We start from the raw sequence: 11,854 nt of genomic DNA, 5'->3' as shown, positions 1-11,854 counted from the left end.
GTTGACTGGAAATAAGGAATGGAATGCATTTGTTTTGTAACCCGCACATATACACTGAAATGTGACGTTCCCACTGCATTTGTTTTGTAACCCGCACACATTCACTGAAATGTGACGTTCCCACTGCATTTGTTTTGTAACCCGCACACATTCACTGAAATGTGACGTTCCCACTGCATTTGTTTTGTAACCCGCACACATACACTGAAAATGAGGGCATCTATAGTGCAGCTATTAAGCCACTGTCCTTGACAGTGTTTACAGTGTATATCAATACTTTTATTGTAGTATAGACATATGTGGACTGACTGTTTTAGGTCCTTGTGGTTACTGAACACTGCTGTTAGCGTTAACACAATATCAACAATTACACAATTTAACCCCTCTAGTCCTGACCCAGTCTCATGTAGGAAAAAAAACTTATCATGACTGTAATTTTTCTTCTCTAGAGACTTGCCTCAGCCATGGAAAAAATGTGACCTGTGTTTGAGTATTTTATTTGCAAACATAGTCAAAAGTGTCATGTTTGTACCTACTACATACAAATACTGTAGAAATGAACCAGCCAACAGATATTTTTGTCATTTTACTGACTTTAAAAACACATACAGTATATGGCTATTTTATATAATTTACCCAGATATATTATAAAAGTTGAGGTTGTATATTGTGGCTGGTGATTAACTACCAGTTGTTGGGTAAAGGAGTAGATATTCTTGTATTGTCTCAAGAAGGCTCTAAGAGATAGATTTTGTTTATTGTTTGTTTGTTTTTGTTTAGCAAATGATTGTAATGTATACATACAACAATGTTATATGTATCATGATTACTTCTTGTTACAAATATGTGTGCTACAATCACAACTGTGAATGTATAATAAAACCTTTGAATTTGTTTATTTTTAGTTGTAATGCATCATTCCATTTAAGACTAACACATATTCTCCTTCAGATTCATTGATGTTCTTGAGAGATGAAAGAATGTTTTCATGACCACACAACCAATCAAAACCATATTAATTATATATTTCATGACAGGATTAGTGTACTGAATTCAGGTTCAGACTGAATTCAGGTTCCCCCAGATATTTGCACTACCCTATCACATCCATAGTGTTCTATCTATTTATTTACAAATATACATACTTACATATAGCCATTTTCTACTGCTCTTCATACTATTCATCCTGCACATACACTTATTCTTACTACTCTTATAATGTTACTGTTTCTGCACATAGACTCTGTATATCTGTCTATATTTTTCATACTGAATATCCATATTTATTCTGTTTTCTCATTTATATAATGTTAATATACTGCAGATTAGTGATGGGCAAATGAAGCTTTGGTGAACCACTGAACCACACAGGGGGTCAAGAGCGTGCAGATTAGACAATCTTTGGATTAGCTTCGGCATGTTAGCATACGCCATTTTCAAATATGGTGCTGCATGGAGCATTTGGAACCAGCTCCATGCACAAAATCCGTGTTGGGCACGAGCTCTCATGCGCGTACATGTTGGGCGGGTACCTATCCGGCGGCTACAGCCAAACGTTATTCAGTGCGTATTTCTTGAGGAGCCTATGAGAAGACGTGCATAGCCTATTAAATGGTTGTTTATCCATCATATGACAAATAAAGAAATTCTATTGGTCTTGTTTCGTTGTTGTTTGTCCAGAACAAACATAGCCTAAACATGATTAAAGACAATAAATTACAAAACCGCGGCATAAAGACTTTGTCTCGTTGCACCATGGGTCTCCAACAGCCAACCTATAGCCGCCCCCTGGAGCCCCCTTTGGAGCTTGCCAGAGGCTGAAGCACTGGGCTACTACATTTAAACACAATTATTGCCGCGAGGCATTCCAGCCTACGAATTTAATAAAAAGTAAACCATGCATAATTAAAAAAAAAAAACTCAATTTAGGCTACTTCGCTATGCAATCAGGTTTCCATTAGAGCACCGCGCACGTTTAATGAATGAAGGAAAGGCCTTGTCTCGCAATAAACAGCTGGAAATTCCAACACTTTTTCAACTACACGAATTACAGTGATCATCAAATACCCTCTAGATTTAAATGCCCATCAGTCTCAACATTTAACTAGCCTATATAATAAAAGTCAAAAAGTAAATTAAATCCCATACCAAAACCGAAAATCGTCTGCGTTTGATAGCCTGGTATGCCGCTCCAAACAAAACGCATGTCTCACAATAACGTACAATGTAAGAAATAAAGGTCTGCCTCGAATAAGCCTACCTCAAATAAATAGTGCCTGTGCTTTGCAGCCTAAGTAAATAGCAGACCCTGGACATAATTTAGGATTTACGGAAAGTATGCAATCATACGATGTTGGACGCCTGGCGATGCTCTGGCCGTCTGTGCCTCTGACACCGCTGCCTCATTTGGATGGTAACTCGACAGGTGAGCGCGAAGATTGGATGTCGTGGATGCTTAAGTAAACTGTTTTTTTGCTGAGTCCGCAGACAACATTCTCTTTAACCGTTACTTTACCATCTGCGGTGTACAACTCAAAGTAAAGACACCACATTTCAGATGAGTTGGGGACGTAATTGTCCGCTCAGGCTGACCGTTCTGTGCGTTATCTTCAATACTTTCTTCAATAATATTGAATATCTTCAATATTATTTTCAAAACAGGGTGGCTATTGAGGGCTCTGGCTCCAGTCATTATTGTGGCTACTGGCTATATTGGCTTGATTTGGTCATGGGCCAACGAATACGTTTAGAGCACCCGCTATGAGATGGCAAACAATACAATAAAAAACAAACTAATCATAGACTGTAAAAATGCGCTACACCTGGCACTAAAAACCGAATAGTTTATTTATAGTTCGACTACGGATATTTCACGTCATGTTCGAATGCATATTTGCAGCAGGACAGCAGGCAGACCGCTGTGTTATCCAATGAAATTAAGTTGCGCTTCAGGGGGACTCCACTCGGACTCCATGCGCGTTCCCGAGCCACTTTTTCTTCTTCTTGTTATGAGGCAAGAACTTTATGTGTATTATCGCCACCCTCTTACTGGAGGACGACTCTCTTTTTACAGAATATCCCATAAAAATCGACGTTGGTCCATGCGTCATTTCCAGCTTTGTAACTTGGCGCATGGTCAGAGCCGACTGGCGCTGGATCCGAACCCCAGTCAAAGATAATGAATGCGTAGCAAGATGGGTCGTCCTAGTTCATTTCTATGAGGGCAAAGTGGAGTTCAGTCAGAGACGGGCTCTGGTTCAGTTCCCGCCTGCACAGGGGCGTGTCACTGACGTATGACTTACGTTTGAACGCCTCGGTTCCACCCACGCCAGACAAGCCGGAGTACAAAATAAACTTGGTGTCACCTTCATTAATGTTGATTTTCTCCCGACCGGAGGGTCATACTATCACGACATTCTACTGAAATAGGGAGGAGGGTTTGGAGATCATGATACCGTGTCCGAAATGTGCATCCATTGCTCAGAAAAATAAGGCTTTGACAAATTCTGGGAAATTATTGGATTCTGCCATAGACCTCAATGTTAAAAAGAGAGCCCGATCACTGCATAAATGTGCGGGGGCGTGTACTGCTACCCTATTTGCAGTACACAGTAATTTCCAGGGACAGGAAATGGCCTCTCATGAAGTATCTTCGTAATCAACCATCTTTGCCCCAGTGTTCAAGATGGCGTTGACTAATGAATTGGCCGGATTTACTAGCCTAGCCTCCACCATTCATTTGTATGGAGGGCGGGACTTAGTCACTCTCTCCAGTTATATATAATACCTCCATGGAACCACAGCAGTGTGAACCTAGCGACACTAGGTGAAAAGCAAAAAGATGGCCGCCACACTGTCATTTTTCAACATAAAAGTCCTTAGCAAACCAATATTTTTGGTTATATATACTGGTTTGGGTAAGGACTTTTATGTTGAAAAATCTACATGTGGTGGCCATATTGGATTTTTCCATTAGTGTCGCTAGCTTTACACTGCTGTGGTTTAGTGGTTCACCAAAGCTTCATTTGCCCATCACTACTGCAGATATTATTCTTTCTACTATTATAATGTTATACTGTTACTGCACATATCTGTACATGTTGTTCATACATTGTTCTTATTACATAGCCATATTTATTCTATACGGTAACTGCTAATACACTGCAGATAATTATACTTAATTTATACTACACTAAACCACGTTCTGTGAATCAACTGTATACTACTGTCTACACACTATATTTCTTGACCTGTCTGTCTATGCACCACCTGCCTATACTTTGTATATCTCATTGCACTTTTTTTTGTGTGTGGTGGCCCGGAAGGTCAAAACACAGCAAAACATTTTGCAAAACACATTTCAACAAAAGGACATTTCAGGAAACACAATGATGAAACACATTACAGAAAACTACACAACATTTAAAACATATTTCAGGAAACAAAAACAAATTTCACAAAACAAAATGACATTTCCAAAAACATTGTTTAAGGGCCATCAAAGGCTAATAATGGACAAATAACACTGTGTGCACTTGCCTAATTGTGAAGAACAGGCAAGGATAAGACCCTCCTGCATGGCTGAGGAGTATCAAGCAGCTTGAGGAGGAGGAGCAGAAGGAAGATCCTGAGGAGGAGCAGAAGGAGGATCCTGAAGAGGAGGTGCAGGAGCAGAAGGAGGATCCTGAGGAGGAGGTGCAGGAGCAGAAGGAGGATCCTGAGGACTCCCTGGCTGTAGCTGCTGTCCTGGGGAACACAGAGGGGCTGCGGCATGAGTTTCTGGAGATGTTGGTGGAGAACATCCTCAAAGGTCACGACCCCTCATCCTGGAGTGTGGAGATTGTACCTGAGATCAGCAGCGCTGTGGTGATGTTTGATAATGCTAAGTAGAAAACAACTTTGGAAAAACCCATATGAATGTGCTGTGCTAACAACGGTCATAATAAATCTGTCTGATCAACTGTTGGAAATTACTTTTGTTCTGGACAAAATAGATATTCTGACTAACTTCCCAAAATACATTTTTGGTAACATGAAATGGTGATTGTGAGGTGGTAAAGTTTTAATGTCTTTACTGTATATGGCTGTTTAGCCTTCTGACTCACTGCAACTATTGGTTGATCCACACAAATGTGCAACCCCCCCCCACTTCAGTATGTCAGGGTCACAGTAGGAGTACTGATATGAAAGAAGCTGAGGCTGTATATTGTGGCTGACTAACTACTAAGGAATATATATTCTAGGATAGTTTCTAGGCCATGTGAGATTAATTTTGTTTATTTTATATCAAATGATTTCTATATGTATATGTATTATCAAACTTTGATTTGCTTGTATTGTATAATATTATCTTTGATTTTGTAATACAAACTCTCCATACTTCATTATCTTGTTTCGATTCTTAGAAGCTTGTGGGAAATGCATTAAAACAACGACCAATTAAACTGTCAATCAGTCAAACCAAAACTAATGATGATCTTTATTACAGGATTTGATCAGGCTTACATATCAACAGAAATCATCACCATTGTCACTAATGCTTCCATAAACCTTTCCAAATTAACAACTCTTTACACTTCTCTTAGAGTAAATTCACTATTTTCAGTAGACTGGCATTCTATTGCTCAGCAAAATGTGCAGTGCTCATTAATCCTACACTAGTAAACGAACATCAGACTATGGGAAATGATTGCGTAAGTCCTAGAAAATATCTTAGTGTTATGACAAGAAAAGCAATCCTTTCAAGTGTACACACACTCTGAACTGTAAATATTTCAATTATAGATAGATAAAGGAAGAAAGATAAATTGTAAATATAATTCAAGATTTTTAAATTTTTACAGAGCATTCATCATATGGTGAAAATTATATCAGGAAACTATCCACTGTCGTTAAGCAGTTTGTATCGATTTTGTCGATTTAGCATTTGTTTTGGACTTATGTTACTTATGTGCACTGCTTGTTTTTTTGCAAGTGTAAATGTACAGTGGCAGAGCCTGGTGACCATTAAAGATCACAAAGGTATCTATGCCTCCTGACACACTGTCATAGCGGATCAGGGGATCACTGCTGAGTGATGGTGGAACTATAAAATCTGGTGACCCAGAGGTGTTACTGCCAGTGAGAACATCTGCTTTGATGATGTAGACATACTCCTCCTCCTTCGTCCCTTTCCATAACTTCATGGCAGATTTAACACTGGCAGTGAAGTAGATGCCCTCCCCAAATGCTTGCTCTGAAGGGAACAGGAGAGACAATGACAGTAATTCAAAAGGATAACATACATCAGGCTTTAAAAAGAGGCAGTGTAATTCCAATAAACTTGAGGAAATACTCCAGCACAGCAACATACTGTTTGTAACTGATAAAATTGAGCCTGCACTGAGACACTAACACCAGCGCAGATTCAGACAGACTGGAAAATCCTGTCTGTCCTGACAATAGGTGTGTTTAGCCATCTCAGTCTGTCAACATCTTTAAGCATTATGTCAGGATTAGGCCTACTGCAGAATCAATGCCACACATACCGTCAGGTGGGGCATACTCTCTCTGAAAGCCCACCCAGCTGACCAACTGGCAAAACTGTGCCGACACACACTGGTACAGGGGTCTGGGTTTGTCTGAGATGCGTTTTCTGCTCAACTCAAAGTGCTGCATCAGGGCGTAGTTCTCCACTGTTTCCATCTGACAGCACAACAAACCACATTCCATTAGTTCCACGGAACAGCCATGCAGTATTAAATCCATTTTGGTCTGTACCATGAAGGAAAAACTAATTCAACAATATCAACCATATATTTTCTGAAAGCTTTTATCCTTAGGATGTGATCTCACATGACATGAGACATGTCACACCCTCCTCATTAGTATGCTGCCCATGCGTAATACATTGGGTATTGGTATTTGGCTGATACCTTTTTGGGCTGCCATTCATAGAAAACTGATTCAACCACCTAAACTATACATTTTCTGAAAGCATATACCCTCAGGGTGTGATCAAAGACATTTCTCACCCTCCCCTTACTTTGCTGCCCGTCCATAATACATAGGGTATGAGTAAATCAGGTAATAATAATAATAAATTTAATTTAGAAAAGCGCCTTTTAAGTTCCCAAGGACACTGTACAATTAGGTATAGGCAAGGAAGTACATAAAGCATGCAATCACATCCATGGTTGGATTCACTGACAGTATGGACAGTACATACAGGCAGAGACAATGAGAGAACAAGCATATAGGAAAAACACAAACACAAGTTGAACATGGATACAAGGTACATAAAATGCCAAGATGCAGAGGAAACATAAAACATACTCAGAGGACATACAGTAGTACACTGAGCACAAAGTGAAAACCAGGTACTTGGCTGGTACCTTTAGGTCTGTGCTATGTCTCATAGCTCATCTCGGCTTGTCCCCTGCACTCAGAAATCTGGCGCTAGTTAGCCGATGCTACCAACAGTTTTTCGATGTGGGGGTACCTTGAGGAAGTTTACCGTTCGCCGCCATCTTGAATTTAGTCACGATAAGTCGAGCGACGAGTATGAAAGAACAGGTATGATAAGGGATCAGATTCCAAAAATAATTCAGTGTAAATGCATGGATTCCAGTTGCTGCTACTCGTAAATGGTGTAAAACAGTGATTTATTTGCGAGGCTAGGCCGATGCCCGAGGCACCCCCATCGAAAAACTGTTGGTAGCATCGGCTAACTAGCGCCAGATTTCTGAGTGCAGTGGACAAGCCGAGATGAGCTATAAGAACATACGTTCACACTTGGTATCATGATTCAACACACTTTAGGTCAATATCACACCGGAATTCTCCTTTAATGAACATTGTACAGATTCATAATAACTCTACCTAGACAAGAGAAGAGTTTTAACTTACGCGGAGAGCATGAAGTCCAGCATCCTGAAACTCTCTGTGCGGCCCAGCAAAGTCCTTCACTTTTCGATCAAAGTATGACTTTATACCTGACCGTGGTGTAACTTGATAATTCTTGAAAAAGCCTATAAAAGATAACGTACACAGGGCTGTCAAGTTGTGTAACTCATAGATTAAGTATTAAAATGCAATATAACGTATTAAAAGTGGCATATGGCCCAAATGTGACTTACAAATTCTTTCAATTTTGCATTTCACGGGTGCATGTTTTGTTTTCACCACCATAGACCCAAAGTCGACACTGATGTCATCAATTTTACACTCCCCAGTGCCTGCAAGATAGGCCTTTTCCAGGGCAGCATTGATCTCTGGGTTTTCCAGCTGAGGGCAATCCTTGCATCTCCAGCGCACAAGGGGATACAGCATGGCCGCTTCCTCAGCCAGCACATGAGCCTCCTGTACCTTACAGCACATGGCCTCCACCTCCAGCACTGCAGCGCTGACTCCTGAAGGGGTTCCCATGATGTTGATGCCAGCCTGGCCATCAGTGAAGAACACCTGGAACCCAACCTGGAAATTGTCTTGAATGGACAGCAGCTCCTTATGCTCACGCTGACCAAAATGTAGGACAAAGTTATTTTTTATGCTGTAGACAGCTTCTTTGTCTCTGAGTATGTTCACCACATCATTTATCCATCTCTTGGCGGCACGCAGGGCCTCAGGAAAATCGGCCCGGATCTCAATTGATGGAGTGTGAATGCTGTCTGTTTCCTCATACATTAAATATTCTACATTGAAGGAAGGGTTTTGTTAGAGAATATGCAGGTACAGTGATATCCAGTGTGTTTCGTTGTGTATTGTTTCATTACTTTTTCATTACATTTTTATTACTATGGCTATAGTATGCACATTACAAAGTTACTATTTAATTGTTACTGGAAATGCTGATTTGTTTACTTTGAGGGTTCAATAGTCCATCACAATTAATGTATATACAATATGTTTTACCATAGTTGCCCACATGTGAAGTGCTGGCAGAAGGCTTTGACTGCTGCAGCGATGCATGCTTTTTTGCAAAAGCCTGCAAAAGAAATACAACACTAGTTGACATGGAGGACCATGCTTGTTTAAAATAACTTGTGTTGTTACCTTGGAATTTAAATTCAAGGCCTGAGTGAAGTGAACGATAAAAATGACCACAAAGATGGCAGAAATAAACACCTGGAATGTGTCCTCTTCTAAAGGGAATATCACAAAGTGTACATCCATCCGGGATCCCATGTATGACCTAGAAAATTGTTTCACTGCTTCTGTCATGATATCCGCCACCTCACTTTTCCTGAAGTTCAGCACACCACATCCAATTGCAGGAAAGGCAATGGACGTACAACCGTCTGCCTCTGCCATGCGCAAGCAGGCTGAGATAACACCACTAAGAATCTGTTATAAAGAATTTATTTATATATATAAAAAAAGTATTATAATAAAGTAATGTGACACGGTTACAGCTTATAATACACAGTTCCAACACATCAGACTAATTCTAAAATGGAGGAATAATGCCCACAATTACCAATGCCTGAGGTCAGCAGAATGAAAGTGTTTGGTATCACAGCATTGCATATCACTGAGAAGATTATACTGTATGTCACATACCTGTTCTGCTGTCCTGGATCCTGGTGCCCCTTTTTGTACACAAAGTACATGATACACAAAAAGTGAACCCAGGTTGTATCCTTCAGTTTTCAGTACATCACCCGACTTGCACGTCCAACGATACTTTGAAATCTCCTCCTGAAGCTTTTGGCCAGCTTCAGTTAAAATGGCGTTGGTCACTGCCCCACTGCACAACTTCAGATCAGTAGAGGTGGAGTTCACAATAATTTGTGTCTGATCAGAAGGAAAAAATGTTTGCAGTGTTTCCCATACATTGACTTATTTGTGGCGGCCCACCACAATATCAACATTGACCACCACACAATGATTTTCCAGGTTGTACTAAATTGTGCTTAAATCTGGTTAGCATCACAACCACAGTGTACTAATTTGTTAAAAACTGTATTCAAGTTAATTCTGCAAACCAACCACCACAAATGGAATTCGATTCTGTGGGAAACACTGGTTTGGGTACAAGATATTATATTTTTAATTGGTGAGCAAGATTCTAAATTTTCACACATCATATATGAGTAATACTCACAGTAATTAATCCTTATACATATTTATTACCTTTTGCTTTTCAATGCGTCCTTTACTGATGTGCAGTGTCACTTTGCCCAGTTCCACAGGAGATATATCAGAACTCCTTCCTGCCCCAGAGTAGGAGGTTTTAGGAGGTTCAAGGATCTCTTTGCAGGCCCTCACCATCTCAGACACAGTACGTTCATCGTGGTTTACCAGACGGACATCCAATACCTTATTTTTTCCATTGCCATCATGATATTTTTTCACTGTGTTCACAATGATATTGGCACAGTGATCCAAAGGAAAATTAAAAATTCCAGAACTAAGAGCTGGAATAGCAACTGACTGAAGATTCTCTTTCTCCACTATTTTAAGGATATTGTCAATGGCTTCTGACAAGTATTTGGAAGCGTGCTGAATTTCCTTTGGACTAGCATTCACCTTTACTTCTGGACCTACAGCATGTATTATCTTCTTGGATGGCAGTTTTCCAGCTGATGTGACCACTGCCTTTCCTGTGAATACCTTCCCTCTACTTTTTCTGATCTTGTCACTCTCTTGCTGAATAACTGGACCACCAGCATTGGCAAGAGCGAAAGCAAGACCTCCAATATGTCTCAGATCTTCATTGGCAGCATTCACCACAGCATCGACTTCATGAGTTGTGAGGTCATCTTTCCACACGGATAGCTTGAGGCCCTTTGGGAGACGAATGGAGTACCTCTGTTCTGGGGTGACTTTTGATTTTTTAGCAGCGTTGGAGGAGGTTGCATTCATTCCATGTAATATAACCGTGCACCTAAATTTGATGTGCACGGCTGTGGATAAGGCTTGCCCACACTGACCCACAACCTGGGCCTCTTCTTTTTCTAGTGGAATACAACTTGCCATGGTGAAACACTTGAAAGAAAATAACCTGAAAACAAATGTCACAGCAAACATGTAATGTAATGCAAATGTATTGACAGTCACACAGCATAGGCACGCACTCACTCACACATTTCCTTCTCTTTCACGAAGTAGATCTACCTATGCGAAATGTATAGCTAATTGTCTGATTGGTTTAAACACGCACAGTTTTGAGTAGGCTAGGGACATGCTTTTATTGTTCACTATAAATTGCATGCAGCTTACAGCTAAATATCAGGTCCATTGCTTTAAATGTCAGATTCCCACACTGATTTAATTCCACAATAGCCTGTAGGTAAAGCTATTTGAACTGTGGGCAGACTAGCAAATAGGCTACAAAGCGTTCACCAGCGCTTAAATTAAGTTCTCCAAGTGGAAAAGCGCACGGCGTTGACGTCATGTAGTGCTCTTCGCGTTTTACAAAAGTCAAATTCCCCCGTGTCTGATCGCGCCCTTGGTTAAACTAGGAAAAAAACTTAATCTTAAGCTACAACGTCGTGTAGATGATTAATAGTCACCGAAATCACTTAATCAGGCCTACTTTTCTAGAATCGAAACTAATGTTGGTCCGATAAACAACTTCCGTGTTCTGCAACAGCCTACCGCGACAAAGTTATTGATTGAATGCTGTTTTCAAATTTCTTGTTTGTTTCAACAACTTTCATGCTCATCTGAAGCCAATGCCAAATATGCTAGCCATACTCCCCAAAACATTAAAGAACATTAACTTACTTCTCAATTAAGTCTCACGTTAGACATGAGGTTTTCGAAGACGCTGATATGATATGCTGTGTCAACTGCTCACCACCACCACCAACACAGTTAATGAGAAATGAAAGCGAAACAGATGAAGAGACCAAGATAGACGAAGTTTGTT

The 11,854-nt window shown here is 40.3% G+C and overlaps 1 protein-coding gene across 1 annotated transcript; it reads right to left on the bottom strand.

Moving 5' to 3' along the window:
- Positions 1-5,450: 5,450 nt before the first annotated feature.
- On the bottom strand, positions 5,451-11,793 carry parp9 (poly(ADP-ribose) polymerase family member 9). The gene is made up of 9 exons (XM_048239689.1): positions 11,710-11,793; positions 10,114-10,984; positions 9,541-9,774; positions 9,106-9,324; positions 8,893-8,965; positions 8,118-8,672; positions 7,888-8,009; positions 6,528-6,684; positions 5,451-6,235 (listed from the first exon to the last, which is right to left on the bottom strand). Exons 2-9 carry the CDS (start codon positions 10,957-10,959, stop codon positions 5,943-5,945), a joined length of 2,499 nt encoding a protein of 832 aa, XP_048095646.1. The 5' UTR covers positions 10,960-10,984; positions 11,710-11,793; the 3' UTR covers positions 5,451-5,942.
- Positions 11,794-11,854: the final 61 nt, after the last annotated feature.

Source organism: Alosa alosa, chromosome 3 (assembly GCF_017589495.1).
Source record: "Alosa alosa isolate M-15738 ecotype Scorff River chromosome 3, AALO_Geno_1.1, whole genome shotgun sequence".
In the NCBI taxonomy this organism is placed as follows: Eukaryota; Metazoa; Chordata; class Actinopteri; order Clupeiformes; family Clupeidae; genus Alosa; species Alosa alosa.
Note: the sequence above shows the minus strand (reverse complement) of the source record. Positions and strands in the feature narration are given on the sequence as shown.

What these genes read in the sequence shown, in the direction of transcription:
- parp9 (XM_048239689.1), bottom strand. Translation starts at nt 10,959, where the DNA reads ATGGCAAGTTGTATTCCACTAGAAAAAGAAGAGGCCCAGGTTGTGGGT. An exon ending in GACGCATTGAAAAGCAAAAG is followed by an intron (nt 9,775 to 10,113) that starts GTAATAAATATG and finishes CCTTCTGATCAG; the next exon opens with ACACAAATTATTGTGAACTC. An exon ending in ATGCAAAATTGAAAGAATTT is followed by an intron (nt 8,010 to 8,117) that starts GTAAGTCACATT and finishes TATCTTTTATAG; the next exon opens with GCTTTTTCAAGAATTATCAA.